The 13,757-nt window shown below is 37.7% G+C and overlaps 1 protein-coding gene across 5 annotated transcripts in view; it reads right to left on the bottom strand.

The window, feature by feature from the left end:
* Positions 1 to 12,085: 12,085 nt before the first annotated feature.
* The window catches only part of LOC141543010 (protein mono-ADP-ribosyltransferase PARP12-like), a 53,564-nt gene continuing 51,892 nt past the window's right edge, over positions 12,086 to 13,757 (bottom strand). For 4 of the 5 annotated variants that reach the window (XM_074267795.1, XM_074267799.1, XM_074267797.1 and 1 more), the window contains one exon: positions 12,910 to 13,258. In XM_074267795.1, coding sequence (XP_074123896.1) covers positions 12,975 to 13,258 — 284 coding nt within the window. In that variant the 3' untranslated portion in view covers positions 12,910 to 12,974. Of the gene's footprint in view, positions 12,869 to 12,909; positions 13,259 to 13,757 lie in introns of those variants that run through there. The other variant, XM_074267796.1, reaches the window with a different exon arrangement.

The following is a 13,757-nucleotide window of genomic DNA, read 5'->3' as shown; positions in this document are numbered from 1 at the left end:
CGCAACGCAGCTGTCCGGGCAACGACCAGAGGAGCCCGGCAGAGGCTGAGGCGGGCCAGCGAGCACCACCTCCAGGCCGGCCTGCGCTCCTGCCTCCGGACAGCCGCCCGCCGGCGGGGAAGAGATGCCCGAGCCTGGAAGGGAGGGAGGAGAGATGGGCTCCGGCCGCCCTGGCTGCCCCTTCTCAGCTCTCCATCAGCCCGCGCCTCCCGCTTGTCCGGGCGCCCTGGCCAGGGAGCGGCGGAGGCTTGCTTCCCCGCCCCGTCTGGTCCGGCTCCCCGGGAGACCGGCCCCTGCGGGGACTGCCCGCCTTTCCCAAAGGGGGAGGGAGTGGGTCTCTCAGAGCGCGCGCGAGCGCGTGCTCGGAGAAGAAGGGGAGGAAAGGAAGCGGCTGCTGCGAAGGGGACCCCCGATCTTTCACTCGGCGCTCCTGGGCCCCGCCCCCGAAGTCTCCTCCTCCATCGGCTCCCGGGAGGCCCCCGAGCTAGCGGACCCACGGCTGAAGGGAGGGGCGCGCTGGGAGCCGGGTTGGCGTGGGAGAGAAAAAGGAGCTGGGGGTGGGGGTGGCCGAGGAGTTGGGGGAGGGAGGGGAAATCTGTCCGAGGGGGATTTGCGCTGCGGAAAACCCGGCAAGCGAGCACTCCTCGGCTGGAGCGGGAGTCTCAGACTAAGTGGAAGCGATCTCTCTGGGTTCTCTCTTTTTTCAGAGAAGGTTAATGTTACTCGGTCTGGGGATCCCATCACTGCAGGTCCCTGGGAAGCAGCGGGGCCTCTGGAACCCAGGAAAGGGAAGTCAGAAGAGAAAGGGAAGAAGCAGAGACGGAGGGAGAAGCGAAGCTCTGTATGGAAGGGAAAGCCATATTGGGGAGAAAGGGGAGGCAAGGATACCGAGCTCCAAGATTAATTGGTGCCCGGGGGAAGGAAGAGATTTTTTTAAGGGTTACCAAGTAGCGTTTGGGCCTCAGTATGGGTGGGATAGAACTGCTAATCTGATATTTGTAATCTTCTCAAAATTTAGTTTTAAAGCCTTACCTAGCCACCTGATATTTTAGAGGTAGCCTGGAAGTGAGCCGATGAACTAGGGCAGGATCCAAAAGGAAGGTGAACGTGGTCCCCACTGTTTCCAGACAGCTGGTATTCAACAGGGAACCAGCATTCCCAAAGAGAACCTGACACAGCTGCAGCTTTTGAAGCCGTGTCTGATCCCTTTCCGGGCGGTAATCACCTCTTTTCTGTCACTGCCCCCCCCAGCAACTTGCATAATGTACCTCACGACTTGGGTAATCGTAAGAATTTGGGGAAATGAAGGAATAGGGAACCCACTGTAGTTGTAAACAAACTGCGGTAATTGAGATGACTGAAGGTTCCAATATTGCTCCAATATCTTAGCATTTTAGTCCCCCTTTTTGCATAAAACCTAAGTAAATCATACTCCCATACACATCTATCAGAATAATACCTTTTTTTCTATCAGATTAACATAATTTTCATATGAGGTTATGTCCAATAAACATGGATTCAGCTGACTTGAGTTTTTGAGTCGCAGATCAGTCACTCAGTAACTATGTGAACTTTGGCAAATCTCTTTACCTCTTTGAAATGTTTCCTCCTGGGGAAAACCATTACACTGGATAGAATGATATCTAGGGTTCCTTCCATATTCAGCACCCTGGGATTCTTAAACCCGTAGCAAGCCTACATTGCTTGCTACAGGACACCACTTCTTTTTCTTCTCTTTTATTTTCACTTGTTTCATTTAACAAGCACTTATTTTGTTGCCCACTTTCCCCCACTGAAAAGGAAAAAAAGGGAGGGGAAAGCCTTGTGACAAATATGCATAGTCAAGAAAAACAAATTTTCATATTGTTCATGTCAAAAAAATAAATGGCTCATCACCATAGTTAAGTCCCTCATCTCTTTGTCAAGGGAATTGAATAGCATATTTTATCATCAGTCCTCTGGAATTGGGATTAGTCATTGAATAGATAAGAACTGATAAGTTTTTCATTATCTTTATTGTGTATATATATATATATTTTATTCTGATTCTGCTTACCCCTAATGCATCAATTTATTTTTCCTGCTTCTCACCGATATAGCCTCTAATGTTCCTCCCTCCTATGAATGCAGGATTTATTGTCCATGTCATTCATTCACTGGACAGTTAATAAGGTACTGCCTCCTGCTGTTTCTTGCTTTGAGGTCATGGATTATTGTTTCACTTTTCATATTTATGACATTTCTTTAATTAGATTTAAAAATTTCAATGTTAAAGATCATACCCTATATCTTTGTATAGCCAAGTGACACTTAATTTACAACACATCTCTGATCCCAATATATGGCATACCTCAGATATGTGGTATAAAAGAGAGCTCTCAGGAAAGAAAAAAAAATTAGGTCTGATCTGCTGTGAACACTATAGAATTCACTCAGACTTGAGGGAACATATAGCCTACATTTGGCCCAAAACAGTGCAGATTTGGGTGAAGGGGAGAAAAGATATAGGTCCAAATGGCCTTCTTTTTCTCATGAAGTATTTATTTTCTCATCAAAGAAGAGAGAGGCTCAGGTACAATCCAAAATTACAGCTTCCAAATCTACAGGTCTTCAATAACACGGTTCTGTTTCTCTGGATTCCATAATCTGTGCCAATGTTTTTGACCTTTCTAGTGCCATGAATCTCTTTGTCAGCCTGGTGAAGTCATTGCAAAACAATCTTTTTTAAATACATAAAACTGCATAATAGATAAAAAACCAATTACATAGAAATAATTATTAGAATATTAAAAAAAAAAAAACAAAACAAAAAGAAGTTCCCAGTTCTCAGTCCTTTGCTCTAGAGATATAAGGATGATTAACACCCTAGGGCTAGGTAAAAACCTCTGTGGAAAGCCCAGCTGGTATCCTTACTAAGAGGAAACAAAATTATTGCTTTTTGCAATAATTAGATTACTTAAAGAGCTCTAGAGAGCCAGCTTAAAATTAATTCAAGTTCGTGGGGATAAGAGAGAATCTAGAACTCAAACATTTTAAAAACAAATGTAAAGAAAATTTGTTTTGGATTAACTAGGGAAAAACCGTTAAATAAATAAATGAATAAGTTTTAAAGAAATTAAAATTAATTCAAATAATTTCAGCAAAGTTGTGGGGATAGAAATCTACATAAATCATCAGCATTTCTGTATATAACAACAAAAAAGATTTTGACTTAGTACTTAGAGCACTTTGCCCCTGCCTTGCATTGCACTGAAATGCTACAAGCAACAGGTTTTATGGGGGCAAGGGAAGCCAGTGAGTATACCACCCTTCAGGAGGGTGGTACACTCCCACAGGTGCAAGAGAATGAATGAAATTCATGTGCTGGCTCTCCTGACTTGGTTGAGATCATGCTCCAATCATACTATACTATGCTGCCTCTGAAATTAAAAGAAGATTAAAGCTATGAGATTTCTGCAAATATTTTGGAGTGCTAGCAGTTTCTCTGGCTAGAATCCTGTGGCAACCTGAAGAAACTACTTTGTAAAGAGCAAAAGTCATAAACTTGTTGACCTAGAAGGTGATTTAAGAATTGTTTAACTTGAAGAAATTCCATACCTGCATAGAAACAAGAAGTGGATGTCATATGAGGGCAGAGTTCCAAAGCCTACTAGGAAATAAACACAACTCTAAGTGTCCACAGAAATCAGTGCTGGAGACTCAGACAAATATCTATTAACAGAGACACATCTTCATTGACTCTTGGGCAGCTGGGTAGTAGTGGATAGGATTAAGTATTCCTAATTTTCACAGCATATCATAGCATTTTTTTTTTCCTTTTCGGAGAGATCTCATGCTGAGGTTCTGCCAAATCAACATTTAATAAGTTTGGAGGAAAACTAGAATGAGACGTATAAATCGAACACTTTGTTATAGTAGAAAGTTTTGGACCCTAAATCAAGTGACCTCTGGTCCATCAATGTGAGTCTAAGTCTATTGCTTCTTCTCTAATGGGAATTACACTACTGATTGGGGTGAGTGGGGAGAAGGGAGCTATGAGTAGAAAAGGGATGAATAAATACATTCCTTATAGCAGATGCTGGGCTTCCAGCCTCAATTATTGAATATGTTTAGTGAAGTTTAAAAAAAAAAAAAAAGGCTGAATTTGGAGTCAGAAAGCCCAGGTTCAATTCCCAATTTGACAACTTATTACTTGTGTGTGTGATCTTAAGTAAGTCTTTTTGGTACTCGGTTTCTTCATCTGTAAAATAAAAAATGAGTCTTGATGACCTCTAAGATTCCTTCCAGGACCTGCTCCTAAGACTTTGTCCCTGTATTACATAAGTAATATCCCTGCTGTACACTCAGTGTGATTCATTAGATCTAGAAATATGGCAATTGAGGGAGGGCAAACAACTTTATAGGATGTAGGATGTAGAGAAAACTATTAGAAATGGGCAACAATAGGATTGGTTACATTGTGTATATAAATGATGTTACCAAAAAACCAAAAATAAGACCCAAGACCAAAACTAGTTGGGAAGCACTCTTGAGACATGGAAAGAATTCTCATTAGAATAATTCAGTCAATAGTAATTATTCCTAGCAGAATAGTGCTCTACTTTAAAACCCCAATTTGTATAGGAACAAATTTAAAAAATCTGAGTCTCTCTTAGACAGCTAAGAGGTATAATGGACAGTGCTGGGTCTAGAGTCAGAAAGGTTGGAGTTAAAATCTAAGCTCAGACTCTTACTAGTTGTGTGATCTTGGCAAATCACTTAAACTTTGCCTCAGTTTCCTCAATTTTCTTTTCTACTTCCTTCCTTTTTCAGCATTATAAATACACGAAGTCCATGGGAAGTATGTCCTCTAATTCTCATTTCTTTAACCTGTGGCCTTTACCCTTCAATATCCCGGTATAAGATGCTGAGATCTGGAAAGTATCTTTTTAAGAAAGAAATGTACTCTTGATACAAATATGCAAGGGTCTCCTCTGCCAATTTGTGGGAAAGATGACCTCTAACCAAGGATGCTTTTACAACATTCCCCAACAGGCAAGATATTTGATATGTCTTGATTGAGGAGAGGGGTGATGATTGTATGAAGCAAGTTAAGAACTTATCCACTACAAGTGACAAGAGAAGTAGCAGGTCTTCAAGATATGTCCATGCATGTTCCACAGCACTGCTCTACCTCAAGAACACATCTAAGAATATGACAAAAGACCACCTTGAGGACAACATTACCATAATCATGAGATTAGTACTACCATTGAACAGGAAATAAATGTATTATATTTATTGAACCAAGGCACTTTTTACAGAAAATAAAGAAGATACAAGTTTTGAGTTTACAGCCTCAGATTGTTTAAATTTATTTTTATTGATACCTTAGTTTTTTTACATTGTCATATTTATTCCCACTCAACCCTCCCCTTCCCCTCTTTATTACCCTTCCTAGAAAGCCATCCCACATAACAAATTCCATTTTTTTAAAAGAAAAAAAAGGAAAAAAAAACAGCACAGTTGACTTATGATTGTTGTGATAAGTTAGGTCACATTTCTCTCAGCACGTACACAACTCAATACAAAATTTTATGGTTTATTTCATAGTTAATAAGTAAAATTTATATAGCACTTTAAGGTTTAAAAAGCACTTTATGCTTGTTATGTCATTTGATCCACACAACAACCCTATGAGGTAGGTGCCTCATTATTAAACCCCATTTTACAGATAGAGAAATTGAGGCTGAGAGAGTTGAAGTGACTTGTCTAGGATCCCACAGCTAATAAGTGTCTGAGGTAGGATTCCACTTAAGGTATTCCTGATTTATCCAGTGCCCTATCCACGGGATAACTGGAAGAGACCTCAACAATTATCTAGCTAATGCAACCCTCTCATTTTAGGAATGAGGCCAAAAAAGTTAAATGATTTGCCTATAATCATAGAAGTGACAGAATCTAACTCCTATCCTTGCTTTTTCCCCGTGCTACAATGCTACCTCTCCTCACTGATCAAATTTAAAGTAAAAATAGTGGATCTAAATAGTGTGCTTATCCCTTGATTTGCATTACATTAGTAAGTTCTCTTTTTCTTTCCCTGTGGTTGGCAATTTTTACATTAAAAAAAGGTCAATTATTGATTTCAGCTTCCAAGCTATTACTTCTAGTAACTGACCTAAAGTTTAGAAATGAGGCTGTAGCTATGTTCCAGTGCCAAGTCATCACCATACAAAGCCTCATTTCCAGGTAACTGGGCTATTCTGATGATTCCAAATACATAACAACTAATTAGGAATATACATTTCATAAGAGCTACTCCCTACCAACTGACTAACAACCGGGAGCAAAAGAAAAAACACTACAAAATTTAAAGCTGTGAAAATGTGACTTTGAGGAATTTAAAGTAGGTACTCCGTGTGTTTAGTTATGTCAAGGCAGCAATTTAAATACAAAACTAGGTAAATGTATTCTTTTCCTTCCATCCTTCTAACCCTATATTCTAGATACATTTGGTATTTACTTTTTACAACATACTTGATGTTTACCAATCTCTATAACTTTAGGAGGTGCTGTTCCCTACCTCCTAACAACAAAGGTAAAAGGAAACATTGTTAAGTTTGACAGAATAAAGAGGAAACAATCTGAGAAACCTAAATTAATGCCAAAAAAAGATAACTGAAAAAACAAAAAACCAAACAAAAAAAAAAAAAAAAAACAACCAGATTATAGTAGATCAATGATTCCACATTAGAAATAGATATGCTTTTTATCAACGGAAACGACATGACAGATGATGAATTATCATCTGCTTTGTAGCTAAAACCCAAAGGCCACTGGCCCTTCCATTCGATTTGCACCTGAAACATTGTACATGTGTTGTCTCCTCCATGTAAGCTTCATGAGAACAGGAATTGTTTTGTTTTTCCACTTGAATCCCGAAAGCTCAGACAGTACTTTGCACAAAGTAAGCACTTAATAAATGCATTTTTAATTCACTCATTTGCATCATTCATCAATATCAACTATTGATATCTCATATTGCATAACCGATTTTTTTCAAAATGACTTTTAAGACACAGTTTAAATACAAATACAAATAAAGATTAAAATTTTGTTAAGAGGATCAGAATTATATCTCTGGAGAATAAACAGTATTATAATTCTGTTTAGTCTTCCCTTCTCATGACTAATAGTTTAATTAAGTCTTCAACTTTGATTGGGACTATTTCTTAAACATGAAAGAACTATAATTTATGTATTTCCCATCAAAATACCAGACTCAGAAAACATATATTCATGTGGTAAGTATACAATCAAGGCAGAATCAAATACTTCAAACAATTAGCCAGATGATGCATAAGGCAAAATAAAAGTACAACATATTAATTCAATGTTACAGACATGTCCATGAAGTCCCAGTGGAATATCAGATTCTAGTGTGAAAGTAACGCTGGTTTTGCAAAGATTATACTTGAGGAGAAAAATCAAAGCAGCTTCAAATATGGTCATGAACTCAGTCTGTTGTTCAAGGAACAACAATTCTGCTAAGCTCAGGAAGTATCATCACCAATAGGTTGACAACTAGGTAATGACATTCTTTGGCTATGAAATTATGTCCCCATAAAACAAAAGAAAATTTAAAAGGCACTTGGTTCTACATAGCCCCTCTCCTTCTGCTGCCCCAATACAATGGCAGAAAGGGGCTAAGAATCTTTTTTTTTTTTTTTGCTGAGGCAATTGGAGTTAAGTGACTTGTCCAGGATCACACAGCTTGGAAGTGTTAAGTGTCTGAGGTCAAATTTGAACTTTAGAGCTGACACTCTGTAAGAATCACTTTTTTTTTTTTTTTTTAACTTTTAAAGATTAATTTGACTATTGATGTTCTATCTATAAAATTTTTGCACAATGATAGCTATCATATTACTGCAAGAACCAAACTACATCAATATTGATTCTCTCTCTCTCTCTCCATATATATATGTGTGTGTGTGTGTGTGTGTGTGTGTGTGTGTGTGTGTGTATGTGTGTAAATCCAGAAAACATGAAAGTTGCAGATGAATGGAAGAATGTCTTAAAGGCAAACAAAGGAGTTGATCAAATTGGTTTCAACATGGACAAAAAAGAGGAGACATAATTTTATGGAAATCTTACCTTTCTGTGCTTACATTTAGCAACAGCCAAAAGACTACCTCATACAGATACTTTTAACTTATACACAATTAATATACTATTCTTTTTTTGAGAGGATACACCTTGATAACATCCTCCCAACAAAGTCAAGTATCTACCTATCTATCTCTATCTATATACTTGATATTCAGTTGTTTCAATGTGAATGCAATGATGAAAAGTATATTGGAAAATATATTCAAGGATATACATTGAAGAAAGCAAAGATAGGAGAGTCACTCTGATGACAATAGTAATTAGAGAGCTTTACTTGCTATTTCTTGTTAAAGAAATGGTAAAATTATAGGTTAGGACAAGGCTACATTTTCAGATGGTCAGTTTGCTGATTCCTTCCATTTGACTATATTTTTTTTGTTCCAGAAGGGTATTAGTATTAGAGCATGGGGCTGTCACAGGGAAGTGATATTGTTGTGACAAAATATAATAATAATATAAATAAAATATTTCAAAAGCTTCTAAATGGTTCATTAAAGAAATAAGTGACCAAAAAGCTAAAAGATTATTCAGAAGTTCCAGATCTTTTTATCATGAAAACTTTCTTACTGGATTTCTTCCAACAAGGAAGAAAGGTAAGCAGCATAGAACATAGAGAGTTGGACTCAGAGACAGAGGACCGGAATTGAAATACTTGCTGTAATCTTTATCATCTGTGAAACCATGGAAGAGTTACAAGGCTTCAGTTTTCCTCATCGATAAAAGGAGGAGTTTGGATTATATGGTTTCTAAGATCCCTTCCAGACTTTAGTCTAAGATCCTAGGATCCTAAAAATCTCTTATGCATGTGTAAGAATCATAAAAGATTCCTTGATTAATGTACACACAGTGCTAACTCTATCACTAACACTCAGATTATTAATATCAAATAAGACATCAAACATAGAAACAGAGACTTGAAGAAAAATTCATTACTCTCACAGAAAATACCGTACGAAGTCCCAAGTGAACTGTATTCATTGAGGTCCTCTAGATGTTCCTGCAGTTGTGGGAAATGCATCAAGCCCCAAAATATTACATGACCTCTTCCACAAAAAGGTCTATGGGGAGGGGCCTAATAATCCATTCAGGAAAAAAATAAGTGGGTAAAAAATGTCCATAATATTCAAGTGGAATAGTCCATTTAGTTAGTATGTTTATATAGTATAGGGACTAGACTACATAATGAGCTAAGCATAGAATCGATTAGAAGAAAGAATGAAGGCAGAAAATTTCCCCGATGTTTTTAATGATCCCAAGCTTCTTGCAACACAGAAGACCATCTTTTTAATAAGTGTTTTTTCCCTTTAATGCTGTACAGTAACAAATCTTGTAACACTACCATTTCTGAAGAATAAAGATTAAAAGGGTAATGAAGAGACATATGGTGGGCATAAATAAACTATACTATATTCAGTAAAATAATCTGTGTACAGTAAGTGATATGAGGATATTATCCTAGAAGAATCACATGTATTTATGGGATAAGAAGTATCACATAGTGAAAGTTAGGGATACCAGAAAGGCCTTTAGCGTACTGAGAAATCCAATATGGAGAATTTTTGGGAAAACATGGACAAAAATCAGAATAAAAAAATATAGATGGGTTGAAAAATCACACAGATCAGATCATGGGTACTTTAGATATTATATTGTCAAGATACTATTAAGAGACACCCTAACTTCCAGAACTAAGGCCCAGCAAGGAAGCTGTGCCCTGAACTTGGTATAACCACAATCCTCTATACCCATCCTCCAAATGAATACTGTTACAGCAAAATTATAGAACTGGTGATACTGAGCTTGGCAACCACCAACCAGCCCAGACATGAAGCCCTGCTATAGACGGATTTTTTCCTCACTAGACAATGCCGTCTCACTGTTGCTGTAAATGCTCCACTATATTGTTTGACTCTTTGTCTAGCCACAAGTTTATAAATCAAGATTTGTCCACAGTCAACTGGGCCCCAACATGCTTGCCTAGATCCCCTCTTTGCTTACAAGCCATTTCCCTCACTTTGAAATTAAACTTGATTCCTGGCTCTCCTGTATCTAGCCTGCTCTGTTGGCTCGGCCATCTACAGATTAGAGGGCAGTTCAGTCCAGTTGATAACATCAATAAAAGTTTTATTTTTGAAATGTTTGAAAATTTTGAATGTTGTTAAATTAAGCTTTTATTGGCTAAAGACCAGACTGTGGAAATGCCCTTTCTGAAAGGTGTGATGGGAGCCAGGTGTGTGTGAAGGAATGGAGTTAAAGAAGTTTTTCCCTTTGTTTTTCCCTTCTCAGGCATGCAATATATTCCTAAATAGAACTGGACAGATAGATAGAATACTGCCAGATATTATATATCTCAACAAGAGAGCAACTGATTTCTTAGAGCCTGACTTATAAAGGGGTCTTCAAAAAGCATAGCCTCCTATCTATTTTCCTGTAGTCACTATGCATTAAACTGAGCCTTCCAACAGAGGATAGTTGAAGAAATAAATTGTATTGTTATTATAAGTAATGTAATTGTGTTAAACAAGCACTTATTTCCATCACAGCAGCTCCCAGAACCTTAACTCTGCCTCTTTTCCAAAGCAGGTTGCAATGCAAGTTAGCCAGGTAGAGAAGTAGGGTTTATATCACATCCATATTCAAAAACCCCTACTTGATCCATCTATCCCCACTTACTCTCATCCTACACTTCTATCTTTTGTTGCTAAACATTTTGTGAAGGCTGTCTACAATAGGTAGGTATTCCTCCAATTCCTTTTCTCTCTGTGATCTGGTTTGATTTTATCCTTCAACCAAACCAATCTCTATAAATTTACTAATAATCTCTTAATTGCCAGAATTTAGGGCTTTTTCTCCATCCTCATCCTTCTCACCTCTCTATAGCCTTTGACATTTATTCTCCTTCTTATTGATACTTTCTTCTCTCTAGTTTTTTTTTTTTTTGATACTTTTATATCGTGATTCTCTTCCTATCTGATTTTTCCCTCTCAGGGTCTTTTGTTAAATTCCCCCCCCCCTGAGGCAATTGGGGTTAAGTGACTTGCTCAGGGTCACACATCTAGGAAGTGTTAAGTGTCTGAGACCAGATTTGAACTTAGGTCCTCCTGACTTCAGGGCCAGCACTCTATCCACTGTGCCATCTAGCTGCCCCCTTTGGTTGAATCTTTATCCAGCTAATTCTGGATGTTCCACAGGGCTATCTTGGATCTTCTTTTCTCCCTCTGTATAATTTCACTTGGGAATCTTATCAGCTTTCATGAATTCAATAATCATTTCTATGCTGATGATTCTCAAATCTACTTATCAACGCTGACCTCCAGTCTAAAATCTCCAATTGACTATCAGACATCTAGAACTGGATGTCCTAAAGACATCTTAAATTCAATATGTCCAAAATGGAACTCATTGTCTCCCTGCAAAAATTCTTCTTCCCCCCCAAACTTCCTTATTATTATCAAGTATATCACTACCTTCCTAGTATTACAGGCTAAAAAATTAAGTTTCAGAATTGACTTCTAATTCTTTGAGTACCAATTCCCCAATTCTAATCTGTTGTCAAGGCCTTTTAATTTTATCTTTGTAACATCTCTTGTATATGATCCCTCTCTCTCCTTTGACATTTCCACCACTCTGGCTTTCATCACCTTAAACCTGGACTACTGCAATCAATCTGCCTACCAAAAGTCTTCACTCCATTCACCTACCAAATGATTTTCCTAAAACACCAAAGCCAATCTAGTCATCCCCATCCTCTCTATCACCTCTAGGATAAAATACAACATCCTCCCTTTGAATACTTTGAATACCAAAGTCTTCATAATCTAAACTCCCTTCGTATCTCAGGCTTCTTATACCTTATACCCCACCCCTCGCTCCACAGCCTTTTCAGTTCAGAGACACAAGCTTCCTTGGTATTCCAGACATTTTCTCTAGCTTTCTCCTATACCTAAAATGTTTTTCTTCATTGCTGTCTTCTGCTTTCTTTAAGTCCCAGTTAAAGTCATACCTTCTACAAGAAGCTTTTTTTCTAATTCCCTTTATTTCTAATGTCTTTCCTCAGTTATTTTCAATTTATCTCTTACATAGCTGACCCCCCCCCCCCATTAGATTATGAGCTTGAGAGAAGGGACTAGGGACTGTGTTCTACTTTTTTTTTTTATCCCTAGCACTAAGCACATTGCCTGGTACATAATGGATAGATGCTTAATAAAAGTTTATTGACCAATTCATCAGGTGGATTATCATTCCCATCCCAGACTCTCCAGTTATGCAAAACAATGAGAGTAATTTAAAAAGGTTCCCAGCCCCAGCAGGCTAAAAGACAAAATAAAAACAAATAAACAACAAAAATAAAACAAATCACACTACCCTCCTCGGTTTTAAGAAAATCTTCAAATGAAAACCCAAACTTTGAAAATAAATCAAATAGGTAGTGACTTTTTGTACTTTAAAGGTCTGTTTTCAACTTTTTTTTTTTTTTTAATTATGATTTGGGTGCCTAATACTTTTAAATAGTGAGCTCCTTGGGTGCATTTAAAACAGGATTCTATCTTGAAAACTATGTTACATATGATTTTTCACAAATGTATCTGCTACAAAAAATTTTATGACTCAGTTCTGAACAGCTGCTCTCTCAAATGATCACTTACTGCTTTCCCTAAAAACAGGAAGGTAAAAAACTGCTTTGAAACTATTCTCTCTCTCTCTCTCTCTCTCTCTCTCTCTCTCTCTCTCTCTCTCTCTCTCTCTCTCTCTCTCTCTCTCTCTCTCTCTCCTCCCTCTCACACACACATACTTATTCAATGGAGGAAACAGTGAATTCTTTTGCCTTAACTAATGGTACACTGTTTACTCTTCTCAGTATACTCTATGACATATTCTGGGTAAATCTGATGCTTTTCAAAGATCACAAATATGGAGGGATCCAATCTGTTATTGACACAGCTGTCATAAAAGGTGTTCTTCGTACCCTGTCTCATTGGTGGTCGGACATATTTTGAATCTCCTTGAGTGAAAACTCCAACCAAAACTCGAGCCAGGAACATGATTTTGACATTAGTCTCAGACTCTGAGTAATTGTGGGAATAACTTGCATCTCTTGCAAAGTAACTTCCTAGAAGCAAGCAGAAAGAAAGCAAAAAATGGAGATTAGAAAAGTGTTGATTCCTGTAGTCAAAAAAACAAACAAACAAACAAAAAACCCTCTGTCTTTCCTACATTAAATTTGCTACAACTTAGCTAGCGATATTTTGCAATTATATTCAGATGTAAATGTACATTTCTATGACAATTCAACATTTCAACATGTTTGGTATGGAAAGGAAATCACTGCTCCACCGACTTAAAAGACACATATTAGCTTTAAAGGCCTTGTACTTTGTTAGGAAAGAATTTATTAGATTAGTTTAGAATGGCTTTGAAAACCATTGTTATATTTTGATATATACTGGATTTGAAGGAAGATGTGGTCAAATCTCAACCCCATGGGCACCAGAGTATTCTCTAATACTTATCTATTGATTCATAAACTCACCTAACCCCAGTTGCCTCACCCAAAAATAATAATAATAATAATAATAATAATAATAATAATAATATGATCGCTGACACTT

This window comes from Sminthopsis crassicaudata, chromosome 5, assembly GCF_048593235.1.
Source record: "Sminthopsis crassicaudata isolate SCR6 chromosome 5, ASM4859323v1, whole genome shotgun sequence".
Lineage (NCBI taxonomy): Eukaryota > Metazoa > Chordata > Mammalia > Dasyuromorphia > Dasyuridae > Sminthopsis > Sminthopsis crassicaudata.
This window is presented reverse-complemented; position numbering and strand designations above follow the sequence as displayed.